Raw genomic sequence first — 13,983 nt, 5'->3', positions numbered from 1 at the left:
CAGATACAATATATGGAGTGAACTGAGGCTCTTAGAAACAGTATTTATTTTTTAAGCATATTTAGTGAATAAATCCCTTAAATTCTAGTGCTTAGATATTTCTACCCCATGGGTCAATTAAATTTTATTTTAAAATATAGTGATTAATAAAAAAAATCCAGAAGTTAATCCATTAAGAGGAGAGTTCCTCATTGTAGCCAGCAGGAAGTATAGTGATGGAGATCCTTCCTTTGCTATGTTTTGTTCTCATGTTCTTCTGTAAACCTGTAAAACCTTCACTCTCTAAGTGACTTCAAAATCACCATGATGGCATCCTTCTTTGTTTTCTCACTCATTCATTCATATGACGGATCCTTGTTGAGTACCTAGAAATATAAGATCAAGTGCAAGAGACTATGTAGGACTCACAGATAAAAGATACAAGAATCCTGTCTCCCTCCTTGCCTTCCTTGATAAGGTCATGTACACAAATAAGTATTAAAATATATAGTAGAAATGTTGAGAGATATTGCTTTGGGAACATATATCGTCCAGTAACAGAGATTAGAAAGGATTACATGGAAAGAAAGGACTTTGACAAATGGATAGAATTTGAATGTTTCAGTTTCCAAAATCCCTTTCCTACTTATCTACCCATAGGAATCAAAAAGTAAATCCTCATCTAGAGAAGACCAGAAGTGCCTAATAAATGATACTGGTATGAGGCAATGAGCATGGTCTTAGGAAAAAGCAGATACGCATAGTGATACATTTCCCATATCCAAACAGGATTCTTCCTATTAAGATCTTGACAAGTGGGAGTAATGGACCAAATCAAACACAATGAAATATAAGGTTCCACTGCAAGGATCTGTATAGAGATGTGGGGACATGGTCTAAAACATAGCATTTGTTACATTGTTCAGGGTCCTAGTGAAGGATAAACTCTACAAGGATCAATAACATAATGTGGCCAAAGTGCTTTCTGATACATTAAATTTTTATTAGTAACGTATTTCCATGGCTCAAAAATCAATATTAATGTAAAAAAATATATGCTTCGAATTGTTACTCCAATTTCTGTGCCAATCTACCATGCCTCACTTCAGAGACTTCCACTTAAATTATTATTTTTTTAATCCTTCCAGTGTTTCTTTAGCCTAGTACAGGTAATATATACCTGTAATATGTAATACACATATTCTCTTTTCTCCATCTTTCATACAAAAAAAAGGAATATGCCTTCCTCATTCTTCATCTTGCTTTTTTCACTTTATTTTATATCTTGGCAACCTTTCCACAATGGTACATAGAGTTTCCTCATTTCTTTTCCAGCTGCACAGTGTTCCAGTTTGTGGGTATATCACAGCTTATTGTGGTGGTTTTAAAATATGGCTGCAAATTCTTTGATACTCATCCCATTAGAATTGAAGTCTATGTTCCTTCACCTTACGTGCAGGTGGTTTATAACTGTTTTGACCAATAGAGCATGGCAGAAGTGACACCATATTTGACTTCCGAGACTAGGTCATAAAAGACCATATGGCTTTCACTTAGGTCACCTTGTGTTCAGGCATGTCTGATAGTTTTAATAATAACCTATGTCCTCATTAGGTACTGGCAATAAATATAAATACTACTTTTGTTGAGCAAGGCAAAGCATTCTATATAGAGAACCAGAATAGGATCCCTGAATTCTGTAAACTTGGAAAATGGTTTTCTTATAAATAACTTTGTATTAATTGGCAGAATCCATACAGCTCAGTAGAAATCAATGTTTATTTGGGAGATTCCCATGGCCTAAGATTAATAACAACTCAGGTGTCTGTGAAAGTCTTCTATTTAAATCTGCTTACTATACCTTCTATGTATTGCTGTTCCTCTGGATGGTGAATCTTAGCACTTTAATCTCTGAAACTTTAAAACTTCACATGTTCAAATGATGAACTATTAGAGGCTTTCTTGTATACTGGTTTTAAATCCATATTATTGATCTGCGAAGCTCAACTATCTCAACTTGACAAAGCATAGGAAGAAAAAATATTTTGCCATTGCCTTTAGAAATACATGCTTTGAATAGAATGCCCTGACTGGTCATGTGGCACATACAAATACTTCCTATAGAAGAAAAAAATATTGCACGCTAGTTGGTCTTCTGATGCTTAAAAGAGCCATGTAACACTCCTTAATGTTCAATAATACTGTCTTGAAAATTTTCAAAAAGGTACTGGAAGAAATAGAAATTTAAGTAAAAAAGGGACATTGGAAGTAAAAGAATGAGGTAAAAAAAGATAATAATCATCTGTATTTTAAAGTCACAGATATATTCTCTTAGGTGTATCCAGATTCCTTACCAAGAACAACTGTGTTATGGAATATAAAAGCAAAAGGGAACACACTACACCACTCTTTCTCAGGTGGAAAACTGAGGCCCAGAGATGTAAAGTAGCTACTCTGAGGTCAACAGCTAGTAACTGGAAGAAAGAATTCAAGTGTCAGGTCCCCCAGGGCAAACTACACCTGGTGGCAGATCATTTCTGAGACTATACAGGGATTTAGTTATATAATGCTTGAGAAACTTACCTGAAGACCAGGAAGAGGAGGTACACTTTTCACTTCTTTTTCACACATTTATTTTTATTCTTACAAAGAAAAAGAAGTTCACTTTATAACAGCAACCAGGGAAAGGAAAAAAATCTAGAAAAGTGCCAAAGCAACACAAACTCTGATGCACTCCCTACTCAATCCACCAAAAAAAAGTATGGAAGTTCTCTTGAAAGAAGAATAGCAGACAGAATGTGTTCCCTTTTAAGAACTATTAAAGCGTTGTCATTCTCAGGTTATGCAATATCTCTTCATCCTCATAAAAATGAAACTCATAACAGCTGAGCATAAAGCTGGACTCAGGGTTGTCTGCTTTTCCCCAAAGTGGAAGGATTAGCATTTCCACTGATCACTTCCCAGATAGTTGCTTACTGCCTTCAAATATAGTTATGAACATCCATCCTGCTAACTCTCCTCTCTAACATCTGAGCTATCTAGCTAACATCTGTATGCATCTGGCAAATCTTGCAAGATTTTTGCAGAATGCTCTGTCCTAGAAGTTTGACATTCCTGAAAAGAGTTTGAAGAATCCTTGGAAATAAATGAGAAGCCGAAAGCATCATCTCCCACTACAGTGAAGTATTACCATACATATAATAAATAATTGTTGAATGAAATGTACTCCTCGGGCCTGATCTCTCCCAGACTCCAGACTTGTACATCCAACTGCATACTGGACATTTCCAATTGAATGATGACTAAAGGTATTTCAAACTCCACTTGTCTGAAACAAAATATTTATTTCCACTGTCCTTCTCCTCACCACCCCCCGAACACACACCCAACTCCTTCTGTTTGCCCATTTTAGAAAAAAGTGCAATTTTTTACCTAGCTGTTTAGGTCATTTTTGAGATTTGTGATTCCTTTCTTTCCACTGATTCAATCCATCAGCAAGTCCTGCTGCTCTATGGATGAAATATGTCCTGAATCTAACCACATTTCACTGCTTCCATCACCCCTACCCTGGTTCAGAACAACATTACCTCTTGCCTATTCCACTGTAACAGCCTCCTGATTAGTTTCATGTCTTATTAGCCTCTTATCATTTTTCACCCAATAATTCATTCTCCAAACACCAACCAGGATGATCTACTTAAATGTAAAGCATTTAATATCTCGTGTCTCTCATCTGCTCCAAGCCCTTCATGGCCTCCCATTATCCTCCGCACACAATCCCATTTCTGATGATGGCCTACAAAGCTGCCATAAAACTTGTCACCCGCCATCTGCCTCTACAAGGATGAAGTACTAGCCACTGCAGTTGCTGACCTTCAACACACTCTGAAAGGAGTTCACGGCGGAGATCAGGAAGGAGGCACTGTGTTCTCCAGGAAAACCTGGCAGAACAGGTCTTCAGAGAGTTAGATGTTTTTCAGGAGAAGATATTACGAGCCCAATTTCTTGCATCTTCTCATATCTAGAAAAGCACTAAAATCATTAAAGGAGACATCTGCTCCTCATGACTAGCAGCAACCTTCTGCCAAAATGTGTGCTTGATTGCACATATACCCCTTTCACTAAAATCACATATATACTGACCTCCCACCTTACCTCTTTGGAACAGATCCTCAGAGGTATCTGAGGGGCTGTCTCCCAGCCTATATTTCTCATTTTGCCCCAAATAAAACTTAACTCATAACTCTCACATTGTACATTTTTTCAGTTGACAAAGCTCTCCTGGACTTCCTAGTCTAGTCCTCTAACTTCTTCTACCACACTCCCCTAAGTCACCACACTCTAAACAACTGTCCTCCTTGTTTTATAACAGCATGTTTTGTGCCTGTTGTTCCAGCTGCCTGACACACTCCTCCCCTAAATCTTCCAACAGCTGATTCCGACTCATTTTTTGCGTCTCTGAGCAATTATCATATCTGAGATATCTTTCCTGAACACACTACCTGAAATACTCCCCGCACCACCATTTACTCTATCCTCATGCCCTGCTTTATTCTCTTCACTCTCTGGAGTTATAATCCTTACCAAATGTATCTCTCACTGAAATGTAAACTCCCTAGCATCTGGAACAGTATAACAGGTGCTCAAATATTTGAAATGATAACTGACTGAATAAAACATTTCTTGATTAATGTTTTAAAGATGTTTGGTAGAGTCAGGAGGAAATGTGGGCATTATAAAATAGAATAAAAGAATCATAGAGCTTGATGCCTGCTGAATAACAGAAAAGGATTATAATAGGAAATGGGCTTGCCATAATATTGGAAAATTGGAAGCAGATGTACTTCAGCAACGTTTGGGCTCTATTTTCCCTTCATAAGGATGTGGTCTCACTGAAGGAGACTTTGATTCATGAACCATTTTGTACAACAAGGATCTACTGTATAGCACAGGGAACTATATTCAATATCTTGTAATAAACTATAATGGAGAAGAATCTTAAAAAGACTATATATATATATATATATATATATATATATAGTATAACTGAATCACTTGGCTGTACACCTGAAACAACATTGTAAATCATTTGTACTTCAGTAAAAAACAAACAAAAAAGAACCATTTTGAAAAAAAACTCCCTTAAATGGAGCATCAGCTTTAGCACACAGCACAATATCAAGTTTCCCTACTTTCTCAGTATCACAGCAGGTCTACACCTATACTGGGACCTTCACGGAGCTTCAGGTAGCTGCTGTCAAATATGCTGCATCTATTTCCACTCATTGTGACAAACAGGTTTCTAGTGGGTTTCAGAAACCTTGGTAAATATTGATAAAATGAGAATTTAATTTAATCTTACCGTTGGTTGTGCATATAGTGTGGGTCTCTGGGTCTACATCATCTCTTCCTGCCAGTCCACAGCCAACCTTAAACTCTGCAAGGATGCAAGGAGGTTCCAAAATTTAAAAGACTGCCCAAATAGATTCAAGGACTCTAACTCAGTGCAATGGACTGAATGTTGTGTCCCCTCAAAATTCATATGTTGAATCCTAACCCCCCAATGTGATGGTATTAGGAGGTGGGATCTCTGGGAGGTAATTAGGTCATGAGAGTGGAGACCTCATGAATAAGACTAGTGCTCTTATGAAAAGAACCCAAAAGAGCTCTCTTGCCCTCCTTCTGTCACATGAGGATACAAGGAGAGGTTGGGGGTCTGCAACCCACGAGTTCTCACTAGACACCAAATCTGCTGGCACCTCCATCCTGGACGTCCCAGACTCCAGAACTGTGAGAAATAAATGTTTGCTGTTTAAGCCACCCAGTCCATGGTATTCTGTTATAACAGTCTGAACCAAGACACTCTAGTGCCTAGTAAAACTCTAGTCTAGTGTAGAACATAGTTCCAAGTGAAATAAAACTTTGCCTCACTTTAAAGTAAGGCACCATTTTTAACTTTAGATTTCTTCAGGTAGAGGATCACTAAAAATATACTTTATTTATTGTACAATTTCTAAGTAAGAAGTATAAAAGTTCATATTAAATAACTTATCTCTCACACCAGGAGTCAACTTATTTTCTAGTCACTGAAAACATTTCCTCAAGCAACTTCGAATTTACACACTTTTTAAAGTGAAACAAGGTAAAAAGAAAATGGCAATGCCTTCTAAAATGCAATTATGTTTCATACGAAATCTAAGCATGTTTCAGAATAAAGGAATATTAACCTCCTCATTGAAGTTAAGTTGCTTTGAGGTAATTTTACAATTAAAACAAATGCACATTAGAGTATTACATTAGATGGGAATGAACAGTTCTTCAATTCTTTAAAAAGGATTTGAATATAAACATATCTTTCTTTTTGAATTTTTGAATTTTATTTTATTTATTGTTTTATACAGCAGGTTCTTATTAGTTATCCACTTTATACATATTAGGGTATATATGTCAATCCCAATCTCCCAATTCATCACACCACTACCCCCACCCCCACCCCCCTGCCACTTCTAAACAAACTCTCACAAAGGTCACTAATAACCTCCATGGCACTAAGTTCAAATGACATTTTTTTAGACCTTATCTATTTGCTCTTTCTTGTAGCTTTTGACATGTTTGACCACGCCTTACTCGAAGTGTTTTCTTCCCCTTGATTCTGTGATATTACAGTCCCCTGGCTTTCATCCTACTTCACTGGAAGACACTTATCAGCCTTTTTGCAGGCTCTTCTTAATCTGACTGCTCATTAAATTTGGGAGTTTCTCAAAGCTTTGTCCTAAGCTCCCTCCTCCTTTTATGTTATTCTTTCTCCCAGAGTGGTCTCATATAAAGCTTCCCAAACTTTTTCACATTTTGGTACACAGAGAAAACAACAATATTTGTATAGCTACTCAGAGCTGGAGGCCACTGGACTAAAGGCTTCTGCTACTCCAAGGACTGAGGATAATCCATATCTTAACACATGTATGTTCTATCTCGTTACATTCCATGGCACACTGGTGGGGCTTTGGGAAACTCTAAATCAAGATCCATGTATTTGGCTATCACCAATATGTAAATAACACAATTTTATATTTCCAGCCCAGATCTCATTTCTTAGCCCTACACCTGTAAATCCAATTGCTTATCTGACATCGCTTCTTGGATATTTGAAAGCACCTTAAATGTATCATGTCTAAAACTAAGCTCATGATCTGTATTCTTCAAAACCTGGTCTTCTTCTGGTGTTTTGCCTCAGTGTAGGCAATCACACCAAGTTGTAGAAGCCAGAATTCTAGGAAATATCCTTGCCACCTCCCTCTCATTCCTACCTTCAATCTATCATCAACCCCTCTTCAGTAATTCCTAACATCTACTTATCTCTCCACTTCTACCACCACCTGAGTCCAAGTTATCATCACAGTTTATCAGATTTGTCCAAATCATTATAGTAGCCACTCAAAGTCATCTATCCTCATCTACTCTGGCCCTTCTCTAATTCATTCTCTGATCCATAGATAGAGTAATTAAAAAATAATAAAAGGTCTAACCAGATCATCCCTTTGCTTAAGGCAAAATTTTTCAACATGACCAATCATCCCTGCATGCACTGATTAATACTTATTGTTCTGGTCATCTGTTGCTGCAGAACAAATCACCCAAAAACTTAGGGCTTAAAACAACAATTTAATATTAGCTTTCATGATTCTGTAGATTGTTCAGACTCAGTTGGGATGTTAATCACCTAGAATCTGTCATGCAGGTGCAGTAAGAATTTGACTTGGCTTGGAGTCATCTGAAGGCTCAAATGGGCATCCAAGATGGCTTCTTCACTCACATGTCTGAGGGCTGGTCAGGCATCCCTCTCTCCATATAGCCTCTGCAGGTGGCTAGTTAAGGGTTCCTCAAAGCATGGCAGTCTCAGGATGTTCAAATTCTTACATAAGTTACTTTCCTCAGAGTGTACTTTATAAGAGACCAAGGCAAAAGCTGCAAGACCTCTTGTGACCTAGTCTCCAAAGTCATTCAGCTCTCTATTACCTTATTCTATAGGCCAAAATCAATCACAATGTCAGCCCAGATTCAAGGAGAAGAATTATCTAAGGACTTGAATATCAAAAAGCATAGTTCTAAGGAGAGTCTCTGGAGAATATGAACCACACCAACCTCTCCACTCCCATTTTGCAGCACATTCCCTATTGCTGTTTCTACGTTCACCACACTGGCCTTCTTTCAGTTCCTAGTACTTACCATACTCTATCCTGCTAAAGGCTTTTGCACATACTTTTTTTTTGCTTAGAGTGTTCTAATCTCCTCCTTGCCAAGTTAACTACTGCTCAGCTTTCAGACCTAAATCAAGTCTCAGGAAAGCCTTTCCTGACCAGGTTAAATCTTTTCATTATATACTCTCACAGCACTGGATATATTTTTAGCATTGTCCTCATCCCCACTGCACTTTTGTATTTGTTTGAATGATTATGTAATTTATGTCTCAATATCCCCCACTAGACTGGAAGAGGAGCCATGTCTGTTTTTCCCTTCTTACCACAGAGCTTGGCTAGTACTCCAATATTTATTTGCTGAATGAATAACAGAAACAAACTAAGCAAATGAAACTATCTCTGTATAACAAAGTACTCTTTTCCCTATAGAATTATAGTGAAGTAGATAATCACATTCCCATATTCAATACATAATTAGACAACCCAAATATAAACCATTTTTCACAGATGATGTCTCGTAAATTTAGAGGTCATATTCATTTGCCACATCTTACCTATAAAATTAGCAGGTGTATAAAGAAAGCAAACAAATATAGCCAAATTGTATGTTTTGTGGTATTTTTTCCAACCTCCTTTCAAATGAGCCTAAAACTCTCTTTGATTTTAATTTCTATGATTTAACAAAAGCTGACAAATATACCAAATGGGGCACTGTAATCACAGGAGAGGTGATGTCCTCCTACTCTATGCAGGAATCCAATACTGACAGCAAAGACCACTAGAAGCATTCCACTTAGAAACCCAGGAGGATTTGTTACACAAATGAAACCAGATGCAAAATACTAACTGCTCCCCCACTACATTATCGATAACTTGTCTGTAAATAAACACTCCATCAACTTTCAATTTGAAATGGAATATTTCATCTTGGGGTGGGATCTCACATTCCTGTTCTTAGAAGGTTACACAAATAGCGAAGGGTTGAATTGGAGAAAATAGTCACTAGTTATAGCTATTAACCACTTCTAAGAAAATTTTTTAATGTCTGGGTAATTATAGATGGTAATTATCATAAACCAAAGTTCTTTACCAAAAAGTACATTCTATTTCTGGTCTTTTGAATCCCAAGCTTCAACTCTACTGTTGTCAACTCCTGAAAATATTTGGTCTAGTGACAGACTGTTTCTTACAATCTGAAATGATTCAACCATGTCTTTACTTATTCTTTCTCCTCATGTTCCATGAGGGCATGGATTTGGTTACTCTTGTTTACCTAGAGCAGTCTCTGGCACGTTGTCCCGCCCAATGAATTACTGAATGAGTAATTAGCACTGTTCTTCTAGAATCAGATCTTGTGTATTTACTCAAAATAGTTATCAAGATTCTTATTTGTTATTTATTAAGAAAAGATATTTTGTCAAAAATGCAAAAAAAAAAATGCCTTTTACTTCTCATTTATGCATCTTGCTTCCTAGGTATTATGCCGTATGAAATTAGTGTTTCTAATTATCTAACCTGTCTCATTCACCAGTTAAGAAAAAAAAAAAAAAATTCTACAATAGGCAGAAAGAGCTTTTTGCTAAAAAATTGTTACAAACAAGACAACAGGCCCAAAATGGAGTCACTTATGCCTCTCTCAAAAATGGACTCAACCCATTCAATCAGGAATCTCCTGATCAGCACTAGTGAGGTCATCTGTCTGATAGGCCCCTGCCATCCCCTAAAGAAAAGTGACCTTGCCACAACTAATCCACATTTTGCTAGTATAACTTCCTTGTCCCACTCCCTTCTGCCTATATGAGTCTTTAATTTTGTACAGTTCCTTAGAGCTCCTTTTTATCTGCTAGGGGGGATTCTGCCTGATTCATGAATCACTAAATAAAGCCAATAAGATCTTTAAAATGTACTCAGTTGAATTTTGTTTTATAACACATTGAATTTCTTTGGTTGTTAAAAGTTTTCTGGAATGAAACTTCTTTTTCATAGTGGCTGAGCTGAAACTTGTACCATATTTTGTGCTTTGAGAAGTCTTATCAGAATAACAACTATTTGGCAAATGATAAAGAAGTCTACAAGCAGGTACGTGAGTATGACCATTTTTGTGGGATAATTTAGCCACTCTCGGACTAAAAATAAAAAACACAGATGCAAGATAGAGAGCATGAAAATCTGTTATGGGACAGTTTCTTAAATCTAAATTCTGTCTCTCAATAAATCATCAAATATTTTGTCTTAAAAGGGTGAATTGATGAAATTGAAACAGTCATTAATAAGTGTTTAAACCTGTTGTAGACCATACAGTTTAGATAACAGTAAACACATTACCATCAAATTTGCCTTTTAAGGAAATTCCCCCAAGAGGTGTCCTCTGACACGTGTTTAATGCTGACCAACAAACATGACTTGTGGGTTTTCTATGGGTGAGTATCTGTACCATTTTGCACCTTATTTCTCAACTCATTAAACACACTAAATTATTCACTGCTAAACATCCTTTTCGTTTGTCCTGCTTCTTGTTAAGTGTGGATTAAGATCTAGATTATTGCTTTTCAAGTTATAAAGTATTAAATGGAAATTTTAAATGCTTGACAATTTCGACCTGCTCTACAGCTGCTCCAATTCCAGACTTGAATGTAGAAAAAGTTGTGTTACAGGAAACAGGATCCACCCACATTTTCAAAGTCATTAATGTTTGCCTCCTTGGGTTTTTAAATGTCTCAAATTCAGCCAAAAAGGAGAGATGCACTTAACCTACATTTGCAAGTGCCATATTTGACCAATCTTTTCACTACTCTAAGTGGTTTTTTAAAGTCTTGCCTTCCATTTTCTGTAACTACTGACTCCGCCTTATTTCTACTATAGGAATCAACTAAAAGCCTTAGAACAATGATAGATCTTGGAATAAATTGAATAGTTTGGTAAATAGATTTTCCCCTTCTTTCTTCAGACCCCATTGCCATCAAATCTTTCTTGACTCCATCTTACGAAGAGAAATAAATAGAAATATTTATTTTATTAACTTGGGTTACTTTTAAAAGTCAATTTCAATCTCACTCAGATATGCATCAAAAATATTCCATCTTCTCTTCTATTCCTCTTCATTTACCACTAAAACTAACACATACTCCTTACAAGTAGAAGCAATAAGGAAGGGCAGAGATTTCAGACATGTTAGGAATATTGATTAACTCTTCTCCTTTTGCTAAGGCAATTCCCTGATTGAACAGACCACTAGTGGGTGAATGGTAGGAAATGCATATTTTTCAAGCTAAGCCCTTTCAAGGACAGATGCCAAGGTGAGCAGTACTCCTGGTTTCTCAGCAACCTGAAAGAATTTGTGAATGACTGTGAAAGATTTGCACCACCATCCAGCTGCACTTAGGAGCTGCTCTAAAACAGCAAAGCCCAACCTGGGCAATTCATGTCACATCCTGTACCCCTGGGTCAGAAGTGGTGAAATACACACACACACACACACACACATACACACACACACACACACACACACACCAACAGCAGTGGATAAGACAGGGTGCACACACACACACACATCCCATACCCGTGGGTAAGAAGGGGAGAAATACACACACATGCACACACTCACACACCTCACACTACACCACGAGAAAGCCCTGCGGTGAAGCTCTCAGGCAGGCAGGCTCTGCTTCAGAAGGCACAGTCAGCATCCCTCTCTCCCAGCCCAAGTGAGAGGCTGGCCTCCGCCTCAGAACTCCCTGGTCTTTACATCCTAGGCTTTTTCGTACAAAGTAGAAAGATCTATGCTGGCCTTACCTCTGGGGCTGCTTTCTTGTAAGTATGGTGGGGCCGTGGGAGTGACATTTCCAGAAGGGGATGCGGAGAGCAGAGGCGAGCGTTCGTCCACCCCATCAGCAGCCATGACTGCAGCAGTGGCGCCGGGGCCGGGGTGGAGGCTGAGTCTGGGGTTGCGGCTCCGGTTGGAGGCGCTGTTAGTGCTACTGCCGCTGCAGCCGCCTCCGGGAGGACCCGGGATGTGTCACAAGGTAGGAGGCGGGCAGGGAGGGGGGATGCGGGATCGAGAGGCGGGGAAGGGAAGCGCGCTGGGAAGCACGCCTAGGGGAGGGGAGCGGATAAAGAAAAAAAAAAAAGAAAGGGCCCGGGAGAGCTGGGGGAGGGGAGAATGGGAGGAGCAGGGGCCCTGGGAACGTAGTAGGGCTGACTAGGAAACGCTGGGAAGGGAAGGTGCCAAGTAACCGAAAGCAGAGAAGAGGTAAGTGGGAGGGAGGGGTTACAACTCTTTCTTCTTTGTACTTCACGTTTCCTTAACTGAGGAAAAAGAAGAGTAAAGAGCAGCCTGAAAGGGGGCAAAAGGCCTGTGGCTTCATTACAGGAAAACTACACAGATCACAAATCCAAGTTTAACTCCTCAAGGGAGGAAGAGGAGTTCTTTGCTGTCAAACTTTGCAGCAATTATATAAAGAAAACTTATTCCTAGGGTTATCAATTCCTTCTCGAGGGCTGCTGCTTTTGTTAGGAAATCATTTTTCAACATCTGTTGTCTAAGAGGAAGTAGATTTTTGTATGAGCAGTGCCATTTCCTGCTTTTCCTTGTTAATTTTTAAATATCTGTTTGGCACTCTAGTAACTGTACCTTATTGAAACTGTGCATAGTGTGTTGGTTTTTACAAGTTTAATTTAACAAAATAGGTTGTCATTTTAGTTTTGTTTTTGTACTGTATTGTCCCTGACACATATATGATAATAAAGTTATGAATAATGTAAGGCAAATAGCTATTTTCTTTAGCTGATGTCTTAAAATAATCATTCACATGTAAAACAGTATTAAAAACAAGCTAAGCACAGATCTCATCTTGCTTTTTGTGTTTATTTTTTTCCTTTCTTTTTTTGGTGGCTTGCTAGAGTGGTTTTAAAATCAAAGTTTTGAACATGCCCAAATAAAAAAATGCAATGGGAAAATAGTCATGGTCTCAAACCGATCATTTTTCTGCAACAGTTCTTTGAGTCATTCATCACATATTATCATGTGATTACTGGTCTACGCATATGAATAGAGGATGGTCTTGGTCTTCAAGATGTCTGTCAGATAGCACAGTCAAAAACAAACCAAAAATGAGGCTGGTATTCTTTAAAGGGGCTGGAGATTTAAAGGGGCATGAGTGAAAGCAAACTGTAGACATCTGAAACTACCTCTTATATTACATGCCCTCTGAAGACACTATTTATTCTGAAAGTTCCATTTAGGCACCAGCTGGAAATCCTAAGGGAAAATCAAAGAATAATGTTTTCTATGATGCAGCATCCTTTGTGGATCAGTAGTATCAGGAGACAACACAATATAAGGATTCCCAGGGACTTCCCTAGTGGTTCAGTGGTTAAGACTCCACACTCCCATGCAGGGGGCCCAGGTTTGATCCCTGGTCGGGGAACTAAGACCTCACGTTTGGCAACTAAGCCCATGCGCAGCAACTACTGAGCATGCGTGCGTTCTAGACCCCCACACTCCGCAACTAGAGAAGCCGGCACACCGCAACAAAGAGCCCTTGCCCCGCCACAAAGACCCAGTGAAGACAAAAATAAATAAATAAATAGGATTCCCATAGGATATAATCCAAGGGCATTTATAGGTCTCTAGGAACTTGGAATGTGAGGGGTAAAGATGTAGCACTCCCTGCAAAATGAACAATTTACAAAAGAAACAACAGTGTTTTTACAGTTGCAGCCTAGAAGCTATTGAGATAAAGAAACTTTTAAAAAGAATCAACAAAATCCTATTTCTATACAGTTAGCTCTCCGTATACATGGGTTT

The 13,983-nt window shown here is 38.3% G+C and overlaps 1 protein-coding gene across 3 annotated transcripts in view; it reads right to left on the bottom strand.

The window, feature by feature from the left end:
* The window catches only part of PIP4P2 (phosphatidylinositol-4,5-bisphosphate 4-phosphatase 2), an 87,169-nt gene extending 74,945 nt beyond the window's left edge, over positions 1 to 12,224 (bottom strand). For 2 of the 3 annotated variants that reach the window (XM_036830428.1, XM_036830431.1), the window contains exons 1-2: positions 11,970 to 12,224; positions 5,342 to 5,416 (exon numbers count right to left, since the gene is read on the bottom strand). In XM_036830428.1, the coding sequence (XP_036686323.1) occupies positions 5,342 to 5,416; positions 11,970 to 12,075 (181 nt within the window). In that variant the 5' untranslated portion in view covers positions 12,076 to 12,224. The remainder of the gene's footprint in view (positions 1 to 5,341; positions 5,417 to 11,969) is intronic. The other variant, XM_036830429.1, reaches the window with a different exon arrangement.
* Positions 12,225 to 13,983: the final 1,759 nt, after the last annotated feature.

The sequence above is a fragment of the Balaenoptera musculus genome, chromosome 17, assembly GCF_009873245.2.
Source record: "Balaenoptera musculus isolate JJ_BM4_2016_0621 chromosome 17, mBalMus1.pri.v3, whole genome shotgun sequence".
Lineage (NCBI taxonomy): Eukaryota > Metazoa > Chordata > Mammalia > Artiodactyla > Balaenopteridae > Balaenoptera > Balaenoptera musculus.
Note: the sequence above shows the minus strand (reverse complement) of the source record. Positions and strands in the feature narration are given on the sequence as shown.